A 26,843-nucleotide genomic window follows, 5' to 3' on the forward strand; every position below is an offset into this window, starting at 1 on the left:
TTTGAAGAAAGAGAACAGGGGACTTTAAAACATAGAAGATATATATTGGTGTTCAGAAATGGTAGGGGTTGGGAAGATAGCAGTAGCAATGCATTTATTTTTCTGGTGTGTGGTGTAAAAGTACTGTACCTGAGTTGTATCATGTTTGTATTTTTCTTTCTGTCTTTCCCCTACTTCTAGGTTTCAGCCATAGCCTCTTGGGATTCTTCAGTGCATGATTCCGTCCACTTGAATAGGGTCACCCCGCAGAATGAAAGGATTTACCTAATAGTGAAGACCACAGTCCAACTCAGCCACCCAGCTGCTATGGAGTTAGTATTACGAAAACGGATTGCAGCCAATATTTATAACAAACAGGTAATAACAGACCCTGATTCAGTCATTGTATATATGAGCTTTAAGTTTTTAACTTTACCACAAATGGCTATTTTCAAAAATTATTGGGGCCATGTGGTGGTGTACCTGGTTGAGCATACATGTTACATACAATGTGCAAGGACCCAGGTTTAAGCCCCCAGTCCCCACCAGCAGGGGGTAAGCTTTTCAAGTGATGAAACAGGGTTGCAGGTGTCTCTCTTTCTCCCTCTCTGATTTCTGGCTGTCTCTATCCAATAAATAAAGATTTTTAAAAAATTTTTTAATTATTTTATTTATTTTGTGAGAGATGCCAGATACTCTGGAAATGTGTTACCAGGGGTCAAAGTTGGAACCCCCAAGCTTAGCAAGTCCAGCCCTCCATCAGTGAGCCACTTTCTGGGCCACACACAGTGGTGTTTTGTGGTATTTGTGCAGTGGATGTGCTCATTGTTATCTTACTGGGAAAGTTACTATTTGATCTTCATTTATCTAAGATAATGGAGCATGAGGGTTACCAGAAGTAAATGTCATAGATCAAAGGATTTTTCTACCTTGACTCATTTGAGAGCTATAATACTAGGAGACACTAGTGGAACTATGATACATCACTGGTTTTGAAAATGGTTAAATGCCTAGTCCTGGTGACGTAGTGACAGAACGGGGGGAAAAAATGCAACTTTCAAATAAATATCTTTTCTACTGCTTCTTCAGGTCTCATCTCAGAGGTACTTTCATGCTTAAGGCTCAGAGGTCCCAGGTTCAATCCCTAGCATCACTGTAAGCCAGAGCAGAGCAGTACTCTGGTCTCTCTTTCTCTCTAGATCTGTCTCTCTAGCTACCTCTCATTTAAATAAAATAAGTGAGAGGGCCGGACGGTGGCACCCCTGGCTAAGTGCACGTTACAGTGCGCAAGGAGCCGGGTTCGAGCCCCTGTCCCCACCTGCAGAGGTTTCGCTTCATGAGTGGTGAAGCAGGGCTGCAGGTGTCTCTCTGTCCCTCCTCCCTATCACCCCCTTCCCTCTCGGTTTCTGGCTGTCTCTCTCCAATAAGTAAATAAAGGTAATTTAGAAAAAATTAAAAATAAGTGAAATGGCCCTCTTTGGGTTTTTCTTACTATATGCTAGAATAAATTGATAAAATAGTGAAGTGATCAGCAGGACAGCAGAAAATACGAGTAACAACCGAAAAATACCTTAATATAAATAGGCAGTAAAGTCTGTAATCCCTCCCCTGAATAGCCGTGAATCATTGTCTCTCAGGGTCAAAGACAAGGACTTTAGGTTCAATTTTGTTGTTATGTGTATTAAAACATAGTTATTGACAATTCATTTGCAATTTGTAAAATGCTATGTGATTTATATTTCTTACATAGCTTAATCCAACTTTTCATTTCTACAGAGTTTCACCCAGAGTTTGAAGAGAAGGATATCATTGAAAAATATATTTTATTCCTGTGGTGTAACCTATGAAATAGTATCCAATATACCAAAGGTAAAGTATGTATTACTAAACCAGAGAGGCAACAGGTGTTTTTGAAAGACAAAGCAAAAGACTTTCATGCTTAAGGCTCAAAGGTCCCAGGTTCAATCCCTTGCATCACTATAAGCCAGAACAGAGCAGTACTCTGGTTTCTCTTTCTCTCTGTATCTGCCTTCCTAGCTCTCTCTTAAATAAAATAAGAAAATTGGGGGAGTGCAGGTGGTAGTGCAGTGGGTTAAGCACACATAACGCAAAGCTCAAAGACCAGCATAAAGAACCCGGTTCGAGCCCCCAGCTCCCCACCTGCAGGGAGGTTGCTTCACAAATGGTGAAGCAGGTTTGCAGGTGTCTATATCTTTCTCTTCCCATCTCTATCTTCCCCTCCTCTCTTGATTTCTCTCTGTCCTATCCAACAACAACAATAGCAATACCAACAATAACTAACAATAACAACAAGGGCAAAAAAATGGGAAAAATGGCCTCTAGGAGCAGTGGATTCGTAGTGCAGGCATTGAGCCCCAGCAATAACCCTGGAGGCAAATATATATAGTGAAGATTCATTAAATGAGTTTAAAAAAAAAAAAAAAAGAAAAAGAAATTGAGGGCCAGGTGGTGACACAACAAGTACATGCACATGGTGCAAAGCACAAGGACTGGCACAAGTAACCCAGTTTGAGCCCCCAGCTCCCCACCTGCAGAGAGGTTGATTTATAAGCAGTGAAGCAGGTCTGCAGGTGTCTGTCTTTCTCTCCTCCTCTCTGTCTTCCCCTCCTTGCTCAGTTTTTCTCTGTGCTGTCCAACAACAACAAAATGGAAAAACTGGCCACTAGGAGCAGTAGAGACCCAGCGATAACCCCACAGGCAAAAACAAATAAATAAATAAACTGACTGGAAAGACAGCATAATAACTATACAAACAGTTTTCGTACCTGAGGCTCCAAAGTCCCAAGTTCAGTCTTCCACACCACTGTAAGCCAAAGCTGAGCAGTGCTCTGGTTTCTCTCTCTGTATCTTTCTAAGATCTCTCTCATTAAAATAAACAGACTGGGGACACAACATATTGACTATATAAACCTTTTTCATGCTAAAGGCTCTGAGGTCCAAAGTTGAACCTCCAGCACCAGTATAACCCAGAGCGGAGAAGTGTTCTGGTTTAAAAAAAAAAAAATGTGGGGAGGGGCTAGGTAGTCACACCTGGATGAGTGCACACATTACCACACACAAGGATCCAAGATCAAGCCCCTGGCCCCCACCTGCATGCGGGAAGCTTCATGAGTCTCTCTTCTTCCCCCTCTTAATTTCTTAATGACCTATCAAATTAAAAATAGTAAATAAATATATTTTTAAAGTCACAGTAAAATAAACAGACTAAATGTAAACATTTTTTATTTTCTTTTTTTAATTTTTATATTTATTTATTTCCCTTTTGTTGCCCTTGTTGTTTTTATTGTTGTTGTAGTTATTACTGTTGTTATTGATGTCATCGTTGTTAGGACAGAAAGAAATGGAGAGAGGAGGGGAAGACAGAGGGGGAGAGAAAGATAAGACACCTGCAGACCTTCTTTACCACCTGTGAAGCGACTCCCCTGCAGGTGGGGATCCAGGGGCTCGAACCAGGATCTTTACACAGGTCCTTGCACTTCGCACCACATGCACTTAACCCACTGCGCTACCGCCAGACTCCCTATTTTTAATTTTCTTAAAGTACATATTGCTTTTTTGAATGTTGAACTATAAGTAGTAGGGAATGTATTAGTCATCAAAACTTTATAATCTTCACAGCACCAAAGCAAAGGACTGCAGGGACAGAGAGGAGGGGTGGGAGTGGAAAGGGTATTAGAGTCCTGGTGTATAATGGTGGAAAAGGACCTGAGTTGGGAATGAGAGTCTTCTGTAGTCACCTATCACCAAGAGGCGAGAAATTTTACCCATGTACCAATAACTATACTATAAAACCATTAACAGCCCCCCCCCCCAGTAAATGGTAAAATGTGGCAGGGGGAATACCCCTTAAGAAGACTTATAATTTTCTCACCACAATTTTGATTGAATATTTTGCCTATAAAAGTCTGTGATTACATTCTTGTCACTTTAGGCAACAGAAGAAATTGAGGACCGGGAAACGCTGGCCCTCATGGCAGCAAGGAGTGAGAATGAAGGCACATCAGATGGAGAGACCTACATTGAGAAGTACACGCGCAGTGTGCTGCAGGTGGAGAACATTCTGAGCCTTGAACGGCTCCGGCAGGCAAGTCGTTGCAAATCTGAACAGAGGATGGATGAGCTTGCCCGCCTTAGCTCCAAATGGACAAAGATAAATTCATTTACTAAACAACTTCTCTAAATCTGTCACAGAAGGGCCACTTGAGTAGTGGATCTCATTTGACAAAATAGTTACTTTGACAAAATAGCAACAAAATTAAATGACTACATTTTAGCGACTACCTTCTGACTAAGAACTATAACTAAGTAATTTAGATAACCTATTTTATTTCATCTTAAAGATCATTCTTTTTTTTAATAAGAAAGGTATTTTTTTAATTATTTATTTATTTTCCATTTTGTTGCCCTTGTTGTCTTTTTATTGTTGTTGTAGTTGTTATTGTTACTGATGTCATCGTTGTTAGATAGGACAGAGGGAAATGGAGAGAGGAGGGGAAGACAGAGAGGGAGAGAGAAAGACACCTACAGACCTACTTCACCGCCTGTGAAGCGACTCCCCTGTAGGTGGGGAGCTGGGGTTTGAACCGGGATCCTTACACCAGTCCTTGCGCTTTGTGCCAGGTGCACTTAACCCACTGCACTACTGCCCGACACCCCTTAAAGACCATTCTAAAAGGTAAATATCACTATGCACGCCCATCTGTAAATAAAACTATTGACACTGACAGAAGCTGGCTATTCTTTTATCAGAAGCACTGAAGAGGGTTACAAAGTCATATACAGTCAGATAGCTTGACTCCAAAGTCCATATACTTATCCATGTGATATTACTATAATATCTTTCCAATTTGGGCATGCAGGCTAATTTCTTCAGTGAGTGAAGGAAATTCAGGTGAATAACCCTGTAGGTAGAAGAACTGTAAGACAGAAGATGCCATCATATAAAAATATTAGTTGACAGTATGGAAAGTGAGTTGTAAACAACAAAAGGAGTAAGATTGGCATCTGTCAGAAAAATCTAGGGGCCAGGTTGTGGCACACCTGGTTGAGCACACATGTTACAATGTGTAAGGACCTGGGTTTGAGTCCCCCACCTACATGGGGAAAGCATGGTGAAGGAGGTATCTCTCTGTCTCACCCCCTCTCTGTCACTCCCTTCCCTCTTTCTGGCTATCTCTAACCAACAAATAAAGAAAAAAAAAATCTTCCAGGACTGAGCAGATAGCCTAGTATTTATGGGGGGGGGGGGGGAAACTTTCATGTCTGAGTCAGCAATGGTCGCAGTTTCAACCCCCAGAACCACCATAAACTAGACAAGCTCTGGCTAAAAAAGGGGGCAAGGCCGGGCAGCGGGGTTGAGGGGGTAGCACAGCGGGTTAAGCACACATGATGCAAAGCATAAGGATTGGCATAAGGATTCCGGTTTGATCCCCTCAGCTCCCCATCCACAGGGGGAGTCGCTTCACAAGTGGTGAAGCAGGGCTGCAGGTGTCTTATCTTTCTCTCTCCCCCTCTGTCTCCTGCCTCTCTCTATTTCTCTCTGTCCTATCCAACAACAACAATAATAATTACAACAACAGTGATAAACAACAAGGATAGCAAATGGAAATAAATAGCCTCCAGAAGCAGTGGATTTATAGTACAGGAAGCCAAGCCCCAGCAATAATCCTGGAGGAAAAAAAAATTCATTTAGTAGGAGTTTCATGAGGAAAACCATTGTATAAAACTTTATTAAAGTTTTTGAAAGTATGTTGCTTAAAGTATTGCTTCTTCATTTTCTCTGGCCATGTCTATAAAATGTCTACAAATATAAATGTCTTCAGTTCAGCAGCAGCTTTCTTGATTGATGTTTTTGACAAATGAAGGGAAAAATTAATGGGCACAATAAGATTCAGGCTTGTAAATGTGTGGGATTGATGTGATCTTTCTATTTCCTAAATCTTTCTCAATACACAAATATTACTCTTGTCATCAAAGGAGAGCAAATAATAAGTGTTACCTTCACATTTACAGGCTGTCACCATCAAAGAAGCACTTTCCACTAAAGCTCGGCACCTGCGGAGAAGTCTCAGCACACCAAATGTCCACAATGTAAGCACATCCTGCAAGGGCCCACTGCATACAAGGCATGCCCTGGCGTGTAAGATGCAGCATGTGAGGGATTTTGAGATCCTGGTTTATAGGTAGAAGTATAACTTACAACTCTGGTGTGTCATCCCAAAAAGAAAAACTACTCCTCTGTGCCAGGGGAGCATGCCATAGAGCATAGTTACCTGTAACATGACTGAGCCTTTACTGAAAATGTGTTTTCATCTCCTTGAAAGAAGTTTCATGGACTATAAACTGAATGTAATTGACTTAAAGATGGTAGAGTCAGCTGAAAATGCCAGAGGCCCCTGGGTGCTCTTCTTGAGTCATTTACCCTGTTCTTTTGTTTGTTTATTGGTATGTTTATTTTTTTATTCATTCATTGTTTATTTACTTTTGCTACCAAGATTATTGCTAGGGCCTAGTTCCTACACAACGAACCCACTGCTTCCTATTAGCCTTTTTCTTTCTTTTCCTTCTGATAGAAATTGAGAGGAGGGAGTCGGGTGGTAGCACAGCGGGTTAAGCATATGTGGTGCAAAGCTCAAGGACCAGCGTAAGGATCCCAGTTCAAGCCCCCGGCTCCCCACCTGCAAGGGAGTCCCTTCACAGGCGGTGAAGCAGGTCTACAGGTGTCTATCTTTCTCTCCCCCTCTCTGTCTTCCTCTCCTCTCTCCATTTCTCTCTGTCCTATCTAACAATGACGACATCAATAACAACAACAATAATAATTACAACAATAATAAAAAAAGACAAGGGCAACAAAAGGGAAAATAAATAAATTAAATAAAAAATTTTAAAGAAAGAAATTGAGAGGAAAGAGGGTTATAGAGAAGGAAAGAGAAAGTACTGCTTCACCACTCATGATACTTCCCTGCCTACCTCTGCACCACTCCACTCCCTACAAGTAGGGACTTGGAACTTGAACCCAGCTCTTTGAGCATGGTGATATGTCCATTCATCATGGTATACCACCTCCTCCCAGACCTATTTGACAAGTTTGACAGTGTTAACCAGAGGGTTATAAGCCACCAGGAAACCCTCACATGATCCCTGAACTTTCTTAGGTCATTTTAATATTCTTTCTCAACTACCTCATCTAGAAAATCCCATTTTGGGTTCAGGCAGTGGCACTCCTGGTTGATCGCACATGTTACCACTCACAAGAACCCAGGTTCAAGCACTGGATCCCAACTTGCAGGGGGAAGTTTTTCAAGTGGTGAAGCAGGGCTATAGGTATCTCTCTGTCTTCCTCTCTATCTCCTCCTTCTCTCGAAATTTCTGGCTGTCTCTATCCAATAAATAAAGATAATAAAAAAAATTAGATCCTCTTTTAATCAAGGGTCACTGATAGAAAAGAGTTAGTTATGAGCTAACTCAGAACTGCCTTTTTTACTTGGCAAAGCTTTCCCTCTGCAGGTGGGGACCAGGGCTTGAACCTGGGACCTTGAGCACTGTAATGTGTGCGCTTAACCAGGTGCGCCCCCACCTAGTCCCCAAAACTGCCTTTTTCAAGAGACAGCAGAATAAAAGTCAGATCCTCCCAAGGAAAGGCACAGTACTATTTGCACTGCTAGCCTCCAAAACTGTCTGGAAAAGATTTTAAAATATAATGAACATTTGTAGCCTGGGAGTTGTCACAATGGATAAGGCTCTGGACTATGTGCATGAGGTCCTGAGTTTGAACTCCAGTGTCACAGACGCCAGAATGATGTCTGGTTCTTACTCTCTCCCAACCTCTTTCTCTTTTTTAATAAACAGGTAAATTAATATACATATATTTATATATGTAATATTTATGAAATTCGTCTTATGATAGATTCTGAAGAAAGTTCTGGGGGGGGCAGGTGGTAGTGCAGCGAGTTAAGCACACATGGCACAAAGCTCAAAGACCAGCGCAAGGATCCCAGTTCAAGCCTCCAGCTCCCTACCTGCAGAGGGGTCGCTTCACAAGCAGTGAAGCAGGTCTGCAGGTGTCTTATCTTTCTCTCCCCCTCTCTGTCTTCCCTTCCTTTCTTGATTTCTCTCTGTCCTATCCAACAACAATGATAGCAACAAGGGCATCCAAAGGGAAAAAAATGGCCTCCAGGAGCAGTGGATTCATAGTGCAGGCACTGAGCCCCAGCAGTAACCCTGGAGACAAAAAAGAAAAGGGAAGGGAAGGGAGGGGAGGGGAGGGAAGGGGAGGGAAGGGAAGGGAAAGAAAGTTACTCATCATCATACAGATACATTTTTTAAAATATTGATTCATTTTTGTCAGAGGGAGAGGAAAGAGAAACCAGAGCACCACTTAACCCTGGCATATGGCAGTACCAGGGATTGAACGGGGGCCCTCTGGGACCTCTGGCATGCAAGTTTTGCAAGTTTTGTACCCTTAACACTGAGTTATCACCCCAGCCCACAGTTTATTTCTTCTGACATAGTTCAGTGGTTAGAAGTTGATAATAAAAGACTTATGCAATTTAAATTGAAATGACTGCCTTATAATTAGCTTATGTTCAATTCCCTGCACCACTATAAGCCAGAGCTGAGCAGTGTTCTGGTTAAAATTAATTAATTAATTAATAAGCTTATGTACCAAATAAGAGATCATGGTAGAAATTGGAATGTATTTAAATGATAATTAAAATGTTACATATATCAGTACTTGTGGGATGCAGTTAAGTGGTACATCAAGACTTAGTCTTGGGAGCCGGGCGGTAGCACAGCAGGTTAAGCGCACGTGGCACAAAACACAAGGACCAGAAAAAGGATCCCTGTTTGAGCCCCCGGCTCCCCACCTGCAGGGGAATCGCTTCACAGGCGGTGAAGCAGGTCTGCAGGTGTCTGTCTTTCTCTCCCCCTCTCTGTCTTCCCCTTCTCTCTCCATTTCTCTCTGTCCCATCCAGCAGTAACTACAACAATAAAACAATAAGGGCAACAAAAGGGAGTAAATAAATACAATAAATATTAAAAAAAAAAAAAAAAAGACTTAGTCTTGAGTCCCCCTTTACTCAGTAAATACTAGACAGAAAATAAGGGAGAGAGAAGGTACTATTAGGAACTGTATAGCAGGGCCATGCAGTGGCACACATGGTTGAATGCTCATGTTACCCAGGTTCAAGCCCCCAGTCCCCACCTGCAGGAGGAAGGTTGCATAAGTGGTAAAGCAGTGCTGCAAATGTCTCTCCCCCTCTCTGTCTCATCCTTCCCTCTCCATTTTAAGACAAAAAGGGAATTACTGGGCAGTGGCACACCAGGTTGAACATACGCATTACAATGTACAAGGACCTGCATTCAAGCCCCCAGTCCCTATCTGAAGGTGTGGGGTGGGGGGAACTTCACAAGTGGTAAAGCAGTGTCTCTGTTTCTCTCCCCATCTCCCTATTCCCTTCTAATTTCTCTCTGATCTTATCAAATAAAGTTAAAAAATAAAGGAATTACATAGCTCATTTAAAAAAAAAGTCAAAATCAATGAGGAAACATTTATCTTCAAAAGCAGAGAAAGATCACCTGTAAAAATATTCTGTAGAAAACTAAACTAAATCTGAATATGATCAGTACTGTAACAATTAGTGTTTATAGGTGATAGAAGAAAATATTAAATAATAATGCAGGGATTTAGTTAGTAAAATTCAGACTCTGGGAAACTTTATAGGAAAAATGACCTAGAGACCAAAAAAAAAAAAAAAAAAGAAAAGAAAAGAAAAGAAAAAGAAAACTCAGAAATTTAAGGAGATTTGAAAAAGAAAAATAAGGGGTCGGGTGGTAGCGCAGCAGTTAAGTGCACATGGCATGAAGTGCAAGGACCGGCATAAAGATCCTGGTTCCAGCTCCTGGCTTCCCACCTGCAGAGGGGGTCACTTCACAGGTGGTGAAGCAGGTCTGCAGGTGTCTATCTCTCACTCCCCCCTCTGTCTTCCCCTCCTCTCTCCATTTCTCTCTGTCCTATCCAACAACAACGACATTAATAACAACAATAATAACCACAACAATGATAAAACAACAAGGGCAACAAAAGGAAAAAAATAGCCTCCAGGAGCAGTGGTGCAAGCACCGAGCCCCAGCAATAACCCTGGAGGCAAAAAAAAAAAGAAAGAAAGGAAAGAGAGAGAAAATTGCAATTTAAAAAAAAAGAAAAATAGTAACATTAGCTATTTGTTAATAAAGATAAAAATAAGAGGCATATCATATAATTACAATGTTAACTGTTTGACCTTGACTCAATATTTGCACTAGAAACAATGATCTATAAGCTGAGCCCAAAACCCTTTTGAAAGAGTTGAAGATGCACATACCTAATCAATAGTTTGGAGTATCCATGGCTTAATTTATTTTATAGAGATTCTCATAGATGCACAGGATGCATTCATAACTAATGTGATACTGAACTGATACGCATGTCAGTACTTGTAGTGCAGGCTAGATGGTGGCACACCTGGTTCAGCACATATGTTACAGTGCACCAGGACCCAGGCTCTAGAAGGAAAACTTCAAGAGCAGTGAAGCAGTTTTGTAGGTGTTTCTGTTTCTCTCTCCCTCCCTATTTCTTCCTTCCCTCTCAATTTTTCTCTCTACCTAATAAATAAAATTAATAAAATAAGATAAATTACTCATAGGATGTAGCTACAGTGGTACTGAGGGAAAGTAGCATCATTCTATCGAAAACCAACTATAGTAAGGTACTATGTATATGGATCAGGAAAAAAGATATTACAAGATATTCCTTATGGCTATTTATGTGTATACATATTTATTTATATAAATGCTCTATGGTAATACCCCTAAATTTAAAATAGTCATTATTCTTGAAGTTGAAATAATGGAAGAAATTATCATATAATGTATGTTACATTGTTTCTTTTTTTTTTTTTTACATATTTTTATTAGTGATTAACACTGGTTTACAAAGTTATCATTTATTTATTTGTCCATTGGACACAGACATAGAAATCAAGAGGGAAATGAGAGAGAGAGAGAGAGAGAGAGAGACCTGCAGCACTGCTTTACCACTATGAAGTTTTCCCCCTGCAGGTGGGCCCACGTGGCTATATGTGTGCTCAACCAGGTGTGACACTGCTCAGCCCCTTATCAAGGGTATTTTTTTCAAATTCATATGTATGTGTGTACAACTCACCACATCCAAAGTTCCTGTGCTCCGCCACTGATAACCATGTTTGCATTCTGTTTCTCGATATATGTGTAAAGTTTATGTTATGCATATAAAATCATTCATCTCTTATAGGTCTCTTCCAGTCGACCAGACCTTTCTGGATTTGATGAAGATGATAAGGTGGTGGGTACCTATGGTCATGACACGATCACCAGCATAGTCTTATTTTAAAATTGCTGTATGGAAATGTTGATTTACAAGGGTGTTGTTATCACCGGCATACATCTCTATCTGACAGGTGTCAGCACATCTCTCTCTCTACTAAACATCTTTATCACAGAGCACTAGATCCACAAACCTTCGATCTTATCAGCAGAATCTTTTATTTTTATCAGCCAAATCTTAAGTCTAGAAAATTATCATGTGCTTTTAAAATCTCTGAACCTCTTTTATTGTCATTCTTTTTTATTATTATTTTGTACCAGAGCACTAATCAGCTCTGGCTTATGGTGGTTCTAGGAAGTAAACCTGGGACCTTTCGTGCCTTGGGCCTGAAAGTCTTTTTACATAATCATTATGCTGTCTCCCCAGCCCTGAACTTCCTATCTTAATATTATGCAAATCTATCGTGCCATCTGTCCATTTTCAAGTTCAAATACTTGAAGTGAAATTGCTATTCACTCCGATTGGCACATTACTTAGTATTATACTTTCCATTCCAGGATAATACCTCATACTTTGAACAAATGTCTGTGTCTTTATGGATCAAACTCTAAATTATTTAAAAGCTTTTACATTCACCATAACAAAATTACTTCAAATGGGTAAAAATTGGGATTTAAAATTGACATTTTGCAACATCATTCTTCAGCAAGTATCTCATGAACATGTATTGTTCACAATTACTATGCTAACTATGTTAGGAACTGTGCATGATTCAAAGTATAAATACAGACTATGTTCTTCAATTTAAAATCGTGAAAGGTTGCTCAGAAAATAGAGTACCGAACTTTTTTTAATTTAATTTTATTTATATATTATTGGGTAGAGACAAAGAATTGAGAGGGGAGGGGGAGATAGAGAGGGAAAGAGACGGAGAGACACCTTTAGCTCTACTTCACCACTTGTGAAGCTTTCCCCCTGCAAGTGGGGACCAGGGGCTTTAAACCAGTGTTCTTTTGCACTGTAGAGTATGAGCTTAATGAAGTGTGCCACCGCCTGATCCCCTGAATTTACTTTTATTAATGCCATAGGTTCAGTCCTCTACACCCAGATTGGTGCTACAATATCTATCTATATTATACCTCTCTCATATAAATAAATCTTACTAAGTAGAGTTTAAGATATAATCCTTAAAGGCAGCCAACTTCTGAGAAGTTAAAATAAGATAAATTTATAAATACGAGAAGTTTTCTTCCTTTTTTTTTTTTCTTTTTAAAGAACTTTGACTTATGGTGTTACATAGAATTGATTGTGGGACCTGTGGTCCTCAGGTATGAAACTCTTTTGTGTTACCACTGGTATTTTCTCCACAGCTCTCATGAGAAGTTTTTCTTTTTGATATACCAATCTTAGAGCAGATTGAAACATTTAAATCTTGAGTATATGTCAAGTAGCCACACCATACTTTGCTTAAAGTTACCCCCAACTTATTTTTTTTATTTACTTATTTTCCATTTTGTTGCCCTTGTTTTTTTATTGTTGGTGTAGTTACTATTGTTGTTATTGATGTCATCATTGTTAGAGAGAAATGGAGAGAGGAGGAGAGAAAGATAGACACCTGCAGACCTGCTTCACTGCTGTGAAGCGACTCCCCTGCAGGTGGAGAGCCAGGAGCTCGAACCAGGATTCTTGAGCCAGTCCTTGTGCTTTGCACCACATGGACTTAACCCACTGCGCTACTGCCCGACTCCCACCCCAACTTTTTCTGACTAATTATGCAAAGTTATTAATGGAACCATTTCATTCAGAAAACTGGTTCACTTTGGTCTATAAATTATCAGTCACCAGGCTGCCTGGTCATGTGTACCCAGTTTGCATCTGTGTCTGATAGCAGAGTCTGCCTGCATCTTGCATTCAGACCCTGTTATCCACACAAACACCATGCAGCCAAAGAGTAAGGTGGGGTCATAGTACTGGCTTCGTGCTGTGTCTTTGAACATACTCACCACAAGTCAGCCTCCAAATCCCCACACACAGGCCTTGGGGGGGGGGGGGGTGTTATCAGTCATCATAGATACCTAGCTAATCCATAAAAGCAGTGGGAAAATGAATAGAACCTGTAATGACTTGAGAGAATTTCATTTAATTTGTAATGATTTTATGATATCCTAAACAAATATAAAATGCTAACATGTGTGGCCCAGCAGATCGTACAGTAATTAAAGTATTAAACTCTTAAGCTTGAGATGCTGAGTTCAGTTCCCTCCATTGAACGTGCCAGAGTGATGTTCTGATTCTTTCTCTTCTTCCTTTGTCTCATTAATAATAAGTCTTTAAATTTTTTTTAATATTCACATTTACTCAAATTATTCCTTGGCTATAACAGTATTTATATCATTCAATGTTTTTCTACTTATATGAAATGTTTCATAAGTAATTAATCTCTAAGGGGAAAGAAATATGCATTGGTCCTGGAGGTGGTACAATGGATAAAGCACTGGACTCTCAAGCATGAGGTCCCAAATTCAGTCCCTGGCAGCACATGTACCAGAGTAATGTCTGGTTCGTTCATTCGTTCTATCTATCTATCTATCTATCTATCTATCTATCTATCTATCTATCTATCTATCTATCTATCATCTCTATCATCTCTTTCCTCCTATCTCTCTCATTAATAAGTAAAAATAAAATCTTAAAAAAGAAAAGAAAATATGCCAAATAGATGGCTTTGTGGATAGAATGCAGGACTTACATGCATAAGATCCTGAGATAGGGGAGTCAGGTGGTAGCTCAGCGGGTTAAGCGCACATGACGCAAAGCACAAGGACCAGTTTAAGGATCCGAGGTTTGAGCCTCCGGCTCCCCACCTGCAGGGGAGTCGATTCCAGGCAGTGAAGCTGGTCTGCAGGTGTCTATCTTTCTCTCCCTTTCTCTGTCTTCCCCTCCTTTCTCCATTTCACTCTTTCCTATCGAACAACGACAACATCAATAACAACAACAATAAAACAACAAGGACAACAAAAGGGAAAATTAATTAATTAATTAATTAAAACACTGAAATCTAGGCATCATTTCTCATTTTAGAGGGACTTGATTACCATTAACATACATTTTTACCTTGTAGGGTTGGCCAGAGAGCCCACTAGACATGTCTGACTACAGCTCTAGTTATCAAGATGTTGCTTGTTATGGAACTTTACCTAGAGAGTCACCTCGAAGGAGTAAAGAAGGTAGTGGTAAAATTATTGTCTTGTTTTTTGGGTTTTTTTTTATGCTCTCTTATGAAAATCATGTAGGAAATTCTTTTATAGATGACTAGCAAGCTAAGATTCTAGTTTGCTAGATGATCCAAAATGGCCTTCCTGAATAGAAGATAAATTATATTCTCTAACTTGATTCATTTTTGCTTTGTATCATTATATAATCCAAGTAATAACAAGAGACTTTTGTGTAACAGCTTATAATCCTCAACTTATTTTTTTTCTCTGAATTTGAAGTGATTTTTAAGACACAAATCTTTTCACACCGTGACCATTACTTTGTTTCCTGTATGTTAACATGCTATGCCTATAATCCCGTTTTTTCACCTTTTCTAGGTTGTATGTCAGACAATACTCATGCCTTAACAGTCAGCCCTTTTAAAGCATTCTCTCCTCAACCTCCAAAGTTTTTCAAACCCCTTATGCCTGTGAAAGAAGAACATAAGAAAAGGATAGCGCTTGAAGCAAGGCCACTTCTAAGCCAGGAGGTAAATGTTTAATTTGTGTGTATCACATAAAATAGGAGGGGATCATGTTGTCTGTGGTGAAATAGCATTTTGCATTAACCAGTAGGATGCTGCATGCAGATATGTGTGGGTTTTCACTCCCATTATCCTATTCTGGAATGAGCATGAAGGGTCATGGTAGAAATTTCTTGTTTCTTGTAATTGCTATTGTTTTCTTTGCATTTAGGAATTTTCAAAGGTTTTTTTTTTTTTCTTCTTCTCTTTCAAGTAAGGAAGAAATACTCCCTACATGCTAAGAAAACATGAAAAACTTTCAGTTTTTTATTTGATAAAACCATCTGTGTGTTTTGTTATAGAATCTGTATTGTCTTGTCTGATTTCACCAGTAGTTTAACTCTGCCTGAAGGTTTAATTTGCTGCACCACTCACATATTATAAAAGTGTTTGCATTGCTTTTCTAACTTGCACAGACTTAACATATATCCCAGCTGTTGTTGTCTTCTGTGTGTGATGCATCTGTGTGTCTTAACCTTTGCAGAGCATGCCTTCATCTCAGGCATATAACCCTGGCTGCATTGTACCCTCAGGAAGCAATGGTAGCAGCATGCCAGTAGAACACAATAGCAAACGTGAGAAGAAGATTGTAAGTTCTGGAACCATTTCTGTCATATTGCCTGGTGGTGGGTTTAAGGCCCTTTCACAGACAATCATCCAGTTATTTAAAACAAAATTATAAGATATGTATTTAGTCTTGACTTTCTGCTTTTTTTTTTGATGTGACCATCTGTGATGAAATTATGCATGAATGTGGCCGTGACTTGGAATTCATCTAATTTTTTTTTCTTTTTACTTAGAATAAATTTGCTTAGAAAAGGGGAAAAGTTACTTTTAACGATTCTAGGCTATATGAGCAGTATAACAAAAAGATCATTTTAACTAGTATTAAAGCATTCTAATGTATGTATACATATTGCCCAGATTCTGAAGTTAATCTACCTAGAGGAATTGCACTTACTTGGCGTAAGTAATAATGCATTTAGCTGTGGGTATGTTTGAAAGCTTTTTTCATGTTGTCTGATGCTTAGTGCTAAGATTTTTCTGTAGTTCCTGTAGATGGATTGTAGTTGCACTGCAATCCATCATCATCCATCATATCGCTACAGCTCAGGTAGACATTTTTAATCTGTAAGCAAGATATATTCCAACTCCCTTATTCTTTCTTTCAGGATGTCTACCACATATACAGGAAGGTTGAATCTACCTGTAAAGCTTCATTCCCTTGTACTTGGTTTTCCAATAGCAAATTTGAGAAAAATAATTTATTAGATTCTATACCAGGCACTTCAAATTTGCTACTTAAATTTTTTTAAGCATATATTCTTTGGCCTAGAGAGAATAATCTATTTGTATTTCTCAGCTCATACTCTCTTGTACTTTCCTAGAAGCTGAAGAAAAAAAAAAAAGTAAGGCAATTTAGAGAATAAGGGGCTGTTTGATTTTTACATCTGCATTGCAGTCTGCTTTATGGCAGAGAGTGGGAAGCTTTCTTTCCCAGCACAACTACGTCAGATCCCTTCCAGAGGCTTATTTATATGAGGTCTTTAACATAGAATATGCTGCTAATTCACACAGTGTGGAACTAACTAGAATTTAATAGATATCCAGTTAAATGCTCACTTCATGCCTGGAGTGCTATTGCTTTTTTTGTTGTTGTTTTCTATTTTATAAATACACTTTATTTAACAGTGTATCCATAATCTGTAACATCTGTAACACAGACATCTTTACATGATTCAATAAAAAGATCCCCAATATTATCTTTCCTATAGCAGAGAAATTAAAGGTAATAATACCTTGGGGAAAAAGGTAACATTCATAAGAACAAGCTACATAGAATTCTCTCATGAATGAGAGCATTTTTTCTAGAGATTACCATTTTTAAACTCTTCTCAGCAATGACGATCACTGATTAATTGAATTTTAGAAAAGCTTTTCAGTACTCAGTGTCTATAATAAAAGTTTAAGTTCTGCAATGAGGCAGAGAGCCTTACTGTAGTTACATGGATAAGTTCTTTGGACAGCACTACTGCTCAAAGCAGCCCACCAAGGCTTCCCGTGGCAGGCCAGGAGCATGGCTATTGGCTTTGTAAAGGTCCTTCACTCTTCATTGTCAGGCTGGCTTAGTGTTAGTCAATTATTTTTGTTTGGAAAGCTCTTTACCATTCTTTCAAACCTAACATAATACAGGTGCATTCATTCTTAGAAATCTGGCTTACTGAGCATTGTTTCACCTACTGATTTATTTCAGATAGATGTCTTCCTAGGATGTTTCAGTAGATTTTAAGATTGTTACTTACTTAACCTGTACTTACTCTACAGGCTATGCCACCACCAGGCTCCTTGTTGAAATCTTTATTGAAAGATCTGCATCCATTCTTAGAAATCTGGCTTACTGAGCATTCTTTTACCTACTGATTTACTTCAGCTAGACATCTTCCTAGGATGCTTTGGTAGATTTTAAGATTGTTACATACTTAACCTGAAGTTTTCATGTCTCTGGGGGAATTCTGACTCTATTTCTAACGAATATAAAATATTTTCCTTTGTTCTAATTTCCTTTGCACTTGAAAAATCAGCAGGTGAGTAAGTAGTTCAGTTTGATCAAGAGAGTTTGAAGTCATTTCTGAGAATCAATATCGAGACATGGTTCCTTTTGTTTTGTTTTTTTAACACATCTAATTATGAAAGTAACCTGTACTTTCACATGAAACACAATAAATATAGCTGTCCTTGATCTTAAAGTAAGGTTTGGTTATTGAGTTTGGGAAAATACACAAATGTATTAGTGTCTTTTGTGAATAAAATAAAGGTAACAGTGTAATTTTGGAGGGTTTTTTGTTTGTTTGTTTTTTTAGTAATGAAAGAAGAGAGACAGCAGAACGTCACTTCTACCCCTTAGTTCTTACACAGACAGGATATGGTTTATTTCATTTTACAGGAAACAAACTTATTGGGCAACTTGCCCAAAATGTCATAATAAAATAAAAGTATGACAACAAAGCCCTCTTCCCCCCAACAGAATTGAATTGATCCAGATGACTTCAGGTGCTTTCAGAGATAGTATTCATCTTCAGTATTCCCTACTGCTGCTGCTGCTTCTAAAATGAACTGCTTACCTCTTAGAACTGTGGACAGAAGTACCAGGGAATATTTTAGTGGAGCCATTCCCCTTTTCTGTTCAATATTGGTATCTCAGCTCTTAGAACAATGGCTTGTGATAAATGGGTGCTCACTGCATGAATACCACTTTTTTTATTATTAGTGATTTAATAATGATCAACAAGATTGTAGATAAGAGGGATACAATTCCATACAGCTCCCACCACCAGAGATCCGTTTCCCATCTCCTGTTCTTTATCCCTGTGGCAGTATGGACCAAAGATCTTTATGGGGTGCAGAAGATGGGAGGACTGGCTTCTGGAATTACTTCTCCACTGAGCATGGATGTTGACAGGTTGATCCATACCCCCAGCCTGTTTATATCTTTCCCTAGTGTGGCAGGGCTTTGGGAAGGTGGGGTGAAACATGTTGAGGCAGCACTGGTTGCACAGATTTGGTTGAGATGAATGGATGCAGTATCAAATGGTATGAATCAAGAGAAGCATTAGGGGAAATGAGCAAAGCCACTTTTTATAATTTTTTAATCATTTTTATTTATAAAATGGAAACACTGACAAGACCATAGGATAAGAGGGGTACCAAAGTCACTTTTTAAAAGGAAAAGGAGTGGCGGGGGATGGCCTAGCATTAGACTACAGGATTAGCATAAATGAGACCCCTGCAGACAATGGGGGAGTACTCTAATCTTTCTGTTTCATAAGATAAATCTTGAAAAGAAAATAAATGGTTTCAATAGTATCAGATATTGGCTAAAAAAAAAATTAAGACACAGAATATGTAAGTGTGAATACCTTTAATAGTTGATTGCCAAAAACCTGCCTCAACAATATTTCCTATAATAACTAATAATAGCTAATGACTGACTTTTGCTTCATCTCCTTAAGTTAAGAGGAAATCTGCATAATATCACCTGTTTTATCTGAACATAGTACTTACATGTTTTACACTGTTTTTCACCCAGTATAAAAGAAATCACTCGTTTAGAGAGAAATAGGAGAGTTATTATACCTACTTTTGCATATTTGCCTATCTTTTTTTTAGTATTTTATTTATTTATGAAAGAGATAAGGAGAGAAAGAGAACCAGAGTATCACTTTGGTACGTGTGCTGCTGGGGATTGAATTCTGAACCTCAGGCTTGAGAGTCCAATGCTTTATCCACTGCACCACTTCCTGGACCACATATTTGCCAATTTTATTTTATTTTATTTATTTGCCTCCAGGGTTACCACTGGGGCTCAGTGCCTGCACTATGGATCCACTGCTCCTGTGGCCATTTTTTTTTTTTTTCAGTTTTTTGGATAAGACAGAGAGACATTGGGGGGAGGGGAAGATAAGGAGAGAGAAAGACAACTGCAGGCCTGCTTCACTGCTTGTGAAGCTGCCCCCTGCAGGTGGGAATCCGGAGATCCTTGGGCAAGTCCTTGAACTTTGTACTGTGTGCTTAACCCTGTGTGTTACCACCCAGACCCCTTTTATTTTACTTTTTTACCAGAACACTTTTCAGCTCTGGTTTATGGTGGTATGGGGAGATGAACCTGGGACTTCAGAGCCTCAGGTATAAGAGTTTCTTAGCATAACCATTATGCTATTTACACCCTTTGCTGATCTTTTTTTTTAACGTATTATCTTTATTTATTTAGTAGATAGAGACAGCCAGAAATTGAGAGGAAGGGGGAAATAGAGAGGAAAAGAGCCACAGAGACACCTGCAGTCCTGCAGGTGGGGACCAGGCGTTTGAACCTGGGTCTTTGTGCATTGTAACATGTGCACTTAACCAGGTGCACCACCACCCAGCCTCCCCCTTTGCCAATCTTCATAAATAGAATTCTAAAGTTATTTGACAAAGGAATTTTTCATTTAAATCTAAGTTTCTCCTTTATTTCCATCTTCTAGCTGAATCCTTTTTTTCCCTTTCAAAATCCCTAGATAATAGTCTGATTATACTATTTAAGAGCCTTATAACATTTAATATTATACTGAAAAAGATTGACATTTTGTTCTTTGCTTTTTTATATATCTGGTTTAATGGGGGAGGGAGAAAGGGAGAATAAGGCCTGTGTTTTTTTTAATTTTTTTTATATATTTATTCCCTTTTGTTGCCTTTGTTGTTTTATTGTTGTAATTATTATTGTTGTCATCATTGTTGGATAGGACAGAGAGAAATGGAGAGAGGAAGGGAAGATAGAGAAAGGGGGAGAGAAAGATAGACACCTGCAGACCTGCTTCACCACTTGTGAAGTGACTCCCCTGTAGATGGGGACCTGGGGGCTCAAACCAGAAGGGCTTTATTTTTATTTTACTGTCATTTCTCATAAAATTGTTCAGAAACTTTTCACCGAATACTAGTACTTGACTTCCCAAGGTGAGGATTACAAGAACAAAATGAAAGGCCCAGATGATAGCAAAGTTGTTTTACTAAAGACACTCTTCTCTGAGGCTCATGAGGTCCCAATTTAATCCCCGTGCACCACCATAAACCAGAGCTGAGCAGTGCTCTGATTAAAAAAAAAAAAAAAAAATGCAGGGGTGGGGTTTGTACAACAACAACAAATGAATGGACTCTACTCATTTAATTAGAAAAAAGAAAATATCACAACTAAAAATTAGCCATGTGGGGCAGAGATAGATAGCATAATGATTATGCAAAAGAGACTCTCATGCCTGAGACTCCATAGTCCCAGGTTCAACCCTCCACACCACCATAAGCCAGAGCTGAGCAGTGATCTGTTAAAAATAAATAAATAGCTTCCCCAGAGACCCACCCTACTAGGGAAAGAGAGAGGCAGACTGGGAGTATGGACTGACCAGTCAATGCCCGTGTTCAGCGGGGAAGCAATTACAGAAGCCAGACCTTCCACCTTCTACAACCCACAGTGACCCTGGGTCCATGCTCCCAGAGGGACAGAGAGTGGGAAAGCTATCAGGGGAGGGGGTAAGATATGGAAATTGGGTGGTGGGAATTGTGTGAAGTTGTACCCCTCCTGCCCTATGGTTTTGTTAATTAATCCTTTCTTAAATAAAAAAAGAAAAATAAATAAATAGATAAATAAAATATAGTTTTTTAAAAACTAGTCATGGGTAACTAATTAAAAGACCTCTGTACTTACACCCTTTCTCTTAAACCAGGGAAGATTTCTGATTAGCATTAAATGAGCACAGATGAAATAAAATGAAAATAAGATGAAATAGTTGACGATTGCTTTACACTTATAGATCGCCAAGAAAAAGTATATCTGTCTCTGACCAGAGGGCTCTGAACCCCAATTCCACCAGGACTGGAAGCACTTGTCAACAGGAATTTTGTTTTTATACCATCACTGAAAGGGCAGTGAATCTGGAAAACACTTGAGGAAATCAGGCGCTGTTTCTGTTATCTGAGAGAGAACAGGGGAAAAAGGAAGGACACTTGGAAGCAGTAAGTGTAGGTGTGACTTAAAAAGGAAATAAAGTCAGGACCATAGGAAAAAAATGGGCAAGAAATAGATAGACAGATAGTTATAGATATAAAGCTAACCCATATCTGTGACCTTGGGAGGACTATTGCAAATTTTGCTGGATGGGATAGTAGGACACAGAACTCTGGTGGTGGGAACGGTGTGGAATTATACCCCTGTTATCTTATAATTTTGTAAGTCAATACTTAATTACTAATAAAAATGTATCTGTATCCATAATACATGAAAACTTTAGCCAAACTTGGAAAATAAAGACACTAAACATGCAAATGTGAATACTTTTAGCAGTTAAGTATTGAAAACTTGTCTCAACAATATTTACAATAAGGAGCTAATAACTGATTCTGCTTTATCTCCCTAGGACTCTGAGGAGGAAGAAAATGATCTAGAAGCTCTTAACAAGAAGCTAATAATTTCACAACCTTATGTACCTGTGGAGTTTGCTGACTTTAGTGTTTACAATGCCAGCTTGGAAAACAGGGAGTGGTTTTCTTCTAAAGCAGACTTGACAAACTCAAGGGTCTTGGAGAAAGAAGTATCCCGTAGCCCTACCACCAGCAGTATTACCAGTGGCTACTTTTCCCACAGTGCCTCCAATGCTACTTTATCTGACATGGTGGTCCCTTCCAGTGACAGCTCAGATCAACTAGCCATTCAGATGAAGGATGCAGACTCCAGTGAGCATTCTGGACCAACACCGGTATATGATTTCAGACCATCCTCAATCAGAGAGCTCACAGAACCAGAAAAAGGCTTGGTGAAAGAGAAAATAATTATGGTGCCACTCAAGGAAAACAGTGCCTTAGCCAAAGGGAGCCCATCATCCCAAAGCATCTCTGAAAAAAATTCCAAAATACTCTCTAGGACCGACTTATACTCAGAACAAGATGCCTACCCCAGCAAGAATGGTCAAACATCCAGAGAATTTTGCCCTAGGGAGGTGACCATAGAACACACAACGAACATCCTTGAGGACTATTCTTTCACAGAGTTTATGGGTGTGTCAGATGGGAAGGACTTTGATGGTTTGACAGATTCTTCTGCAGGAGAGCATTCGAGTAGGAGAAGCTTACCAAATAAAGTGGACAATAAAAGTGTCACAGATGGGCAACAGGACCCTAGTCAGTTGCATTCCTCAGCAAAAAATGACCAGGTAATAAATTCCAGAGATGGATGAGAAGGATATAGAATAGGAGATAACTCACCCAGTAGAGCACACATTTTTCATGAACACAGACCCAGGTTCAAGCACCCCAGCCACATGAAAGCACCATGCATAAGGGAATGAATCATCATCAGTGGAGCATGCTGTGGTGTTATGAAGAAGGGTGTCTGAGAATCACACTGTGAGCATTACAGCGTATGAAAGAGGGCAGAAATGAGGGCCAGAAGATAACATAATGATTATGCAAAAGATTCTCATGACTAAGACTCTGAGGCCCCAGGTTCAATCCCTAGCACCACCTTAAGCCAAGAGAGCTGAGAAGTTTTCTGGTTAAGGAAAGAAAGATTTCTCCAATTAAGAAAAGGGCAGAGGAAAAAAAAAAAAAAGAAAGAAAAGGGCAGAGGAGCAACAACTCCCTCATTTATTGCTAAATACTAGAGTATTTAGTACCCAGCAAATAGGAATAGTACTTACATTTTCTTTTGAAATGTTCCAGAATAGTGTGTATCTGCTAAAGATCTTGAACTGAAATTCATAAGAAAATTTGTTGTGTTAGGGTGATGAGGGGAGGGTTATGATACTTTTTTTCTTTCGGTTGCTTGAATGTTTCTGTTACACTATTTTAATATATATTGTTCAGTTTGGGGATGTTAAAATTTTAGAGTTTTTTTTTTTTAAGTTTGACTTTTATTATCACTATGGACCCCCAAATAATAATAAAAAATAAATAATTTTTTAAAAATTTATTTAGTGATTGATTATTTGGATAGAGACAGAGAGAAATTGAAAGGGGAGGAGGAAATAGAGAGGGAGAGAGACAGGCACCTGCAACACTACTTCACCACTCCTGAAGATTTTCTCCTGCGGGTGGGGATCAGGGGCTTGAAACCTAGTCCTTGTGCACTGTAATGTGTGCGGTTAACCAGCTGGTCCCAAATAAGCTCTTTTTTTTTTTTTTTTTGATAGGACAGAGAGAAATTGAGAGAGGAGGGGAAGATAGAAAAGGAAAAGAGAGAGAGAGAAGTGAGTTGGGCAGTTGTGCAGCGGGTTAAGCGCACGTGGTACAAAGCACAAGGACCGGCATAGGATCCCAGTTCAAGCCTCTGGCTCCCCACCTGCAGGGGAGTTGCTTCACAAGCAGATCTGCAGGTATCTATCTTTCTCTCCCCCTCTCTATCTTCCCCTCCTCTCTCCATTTCTCTCTGTCCTATCCAATAACTACAACAATGAAACAAGGGCAACAAAAAGGGAATAAATAAATTTTTTTTTAAAAAAAGGGAGAGAAAAATACACCTGCAGACCTGCTTCACCATTGGTGAAGCGAGACACACACACACACACACCACCACCACCACCACCACCACCCCCTGCAGATGGGGAGTGGGGGCTCGACCCAGGATTCTTGCGCAGGTCCTTGTGCTTCATACTATGTGCACTTAACCCAGTGTGCCACTGCCCGGCCCCTGCCCAGATAAGCTTTTTATGTTGTTTTTTGTTTTCATTTTCATTATGTCAGTAAAACTGACATTTTTGTTTTTACTTAGCTCTGATTTATGGTGGTGTGGGGGATTGAATCTGGGATCTGGAAGCCTCAGATATAAAAGTCTATTTGTAAGGGGCTGAGCAGTGGCGCACCAGGTTAAGCACACATAGTACAAAGCACAAGGACTCCAGTTTGAGCCCCTGGCTCCCCAGCTGCAGGTGGGTCACTTTACAAGCAGTGAAGCAGATCTGTAGGTGTCTTTCTCCCTCTCTATCTTCCCCTCCCCTCTCAGTGTCTCTGTCCTATCCAAAAAGTTGAAAAAGTGGCCATAGGAGCAGTGAACTTGTAATGTAGGCACCAAGCCCCAGCGATAACCCTGGAGGCAAAAATAAAATAAAATAAAACAAACTTTTTGTGTAACTATTATGTTCTCTCTCTAGCCCCCAGATTGAGTTTTTGGTTTTGTTTGTTTTTATTTAGCTTCAGATCTGTCATTACTTTTGCCAGAGATTTCACCTTGGGACTAGGTTTCTTCTCTCTTATATAGTACAAATGCTAGAACAGTATTCCTGGGACCCTGTAGGAAAATCTCCTAGCCACGGGTGTGCAGGCAAAACTGGATGGGCCCTGTGGGTAGAGAGCAGAGGTAGGAACAAGTACGTGAACTCACTGGCTTCTTCATTCCAGGAGAATACAGCAACTTGGTGAAAGGCAGCAAGCACTTGAGACAACTGCATCTTTGTCCCTGGTTACCTTGAGAAAACACCAGCTTCATCTTTAAAACATGCTGCGGCCCAGCTGACCTCAGACCTTCATGGAGAAGCTAAGGGCTTCCAGAGCAACCACCTTTCTCCTCCCAGTGAGGAGAAGCGGCACTTTGTCACTCAGGTGACTCGGCAACCTCTGCTTTTTCCAGAAAGTTGGAGAACCGAGAACCCTGGATTAATTAAGTGGCAGTATTTTTGTTTGCACTTGCTACACATCCCACTGTGTAGAAGCCTCCACAGATTCAAATGAACTTTATTTTGTACAGTTTTAATCAGTTTTTACTGTAGAATTTGGAGTCAATGTCTAATTTGGTTTTTTTTTTATAAATAATATATATTATGTACATGAAATGTGTATCTATAGTATGTCTGGACACAAATAAGACTGCACGCTAAAATGCAGACAAAAGTGGTTTGTATAAAATCATAAGGTACTGAATTTTATAAAGACGCAACTTGGACAGTCTCATATATGAGCAGATGAAAAAGATTGTATTGTCTAAAATGAGGTTGCAACTCTCTCTTTGTGGAAAATACAAAATGCTGTTCTTTATAACCAAAGAACTCACATAAGACTGAGCAATTTTGCTGTCCACTCTTGTTTTCTGTGTATATATGTTTGACTGAAAAAATCGGTGCCATGCTCCTCTTGGCTACCAGGCCACTATACTGCCGTTCTCTGTCCTCTGTTTCATAAGCACACTGAAAAACTTCACAACTATATTCTTTGCTTTTCCACCTGGCCCACCACCTACTGACTTGACATTGTATTATAACCATTGACAAATGACTGAGGCTCTGACCCCAGCATTCCTTAGTCCTTGATTCAGCCTAGCCAGGCAGGTGGAACAGAGAACAGTATTACTGTAAGGAAACACAAGAACAAACCTAGAGATGGGTTTGGGGTGGGGGAGGGTGTTGGATTTTGTCTTTTTTTTTTGGTGTGGTTTTGTTTGAATTAGTAGGCTTCACCATGGTGTGGTTTTGCTGTGTTACTTAATTCCAGGAAATCCTAAAGAGATCGAATGAATTATAATTGCCATGGATGCTCGCTTCACCTTGTTTGCAGATGATTGAATACAAATGACCCTGCTGTTCATATCTTCATTTGTAAAATCCTACTAATGGAGATGTTGAAGGTCTGTATGTGCAGCAATTTTCACAAAAGTACTTTATGTACCTGTTCTGTAGATGTCTATACAACTGGTCTGGATGTTCAGCAATACATGTGAGAGCGAGAGAGGGACTGTGTACAGCCCACTGTATACTTTTTCTTTTAGTTCTTAGCATCAGGAAATGAGTAAGATATTGAAGACTTGTAATGAAAAGCTGCTGTTCATGGTTGTTTGTGTATAGTGAGCTGACTGTAGTACTTTACTATTGTCTGTTTTTTAAAAAAATGTAATTTATAGCCCCTTTCAACTTTATTGTATTTAATTGGTACAGAGTTTGTGTGTGTTTTAGAATACAAACTGTCGTATTCAGATTTCAAAACATCAGTTGTTCGTATTTAATAACTTTGTCACTAGTTTCTTCTTTTGCCATTACTTTCAAATCTCATTTAATATATTTGTACATATGTATGTCCTGTGGCATTTACCAGTAGAATCAACAACAAAGATCCATTGAGTATTTAATGTGTACTAGGCATTGTTCCCAGTATTGATAATAATTAACCCTCACAGCAGTGGGGGACATAGGTACAGTTATTCTTAAGTATTTG

General features: G+C 39.4%; 1 protein-coding gene and 1 non-coding gene across 9 annotated transcripts in view; both read left to right on the plus strand.

Annotated features, from left to right (window-relative positions):
* Positions 1–26,741, plus strand: part of KIF13A (kinesin family member 13A) — a 255,765-nt gene extending 229,024 nt beyond the window's left edge. For 2 of the 8 annotated variants that reach the window (XM_060189313.1, XM_060189315.1), the window contains 10 exons: positions 181–357; positions 1,756–1,848; positions 3,932–4,084; positions 6,013–6,090; positions 11,312–11,362; positions 14,466–14,574; positions 14,938–15,089; positions 15,607–15,711; positions 22,067–22,858; positions 25,041–26,741. In XM_060189313.1, the coding sequence (XP_060045296.1) occupies positions 181–357; positions 1,756–1,848; positions 3,932–4,084; positions 6,013–6,090; positions 11,312–11,362; positions 14,466–14,574; positions 14,938–15,089; positions 15,607–15,711; positions 22,067–22,858; positions 25,041–25,061 (1,731 nt within the window). In that variant the 3' untranslated portion in view covers positions 25,062–26,741. Of the gene's footprint in view, positions 1–180; positions 358–1,755; positions 1,849–3,931; positions 4,085–6,012; positions 6,091–11,311; positions 11,363–14,465; positions 14,575–14,937; positions 15,090–15,606; positions 15,712–16,046; positions 16,089–22,066; positions 22,859–25,040 lie in introns of all 8 variants that reach the window. The other 6 variants (XM_060189314.1, XM_060189321.1, XM_060189319.1 and 3 more) reach the window with 4 other exon arrangements.
* LOC132538512 (small nucleolar RNA SNORA23) lies at positions 13,195–13,378 on the plus strand. Its single transcript, XR_009549866.1, has one exon. It is a non-coding gene; the product is annotated as a small nucleolar RNA SNORA23 (small nucleolar RNA).
* Positions 26,742–26,843: the final 102 nt, after the last annotated feature.

The sequence above is a fragment of the Erinaceus europaeus genome, chromosome 4, assembly GCF_950295315.1.
Source record: "Erinaceus europaeus chromosome 4, mEriEur2.1, whole genome shotgun sequence".
Classification (NCBI taxonomy): domain Eukaryota; kingdom Metazoa; phylum Chordata; class Mammalia; order Eulipotyphla; family Erinaceidae; genus Erinaceus; species Erinaceus europaeus.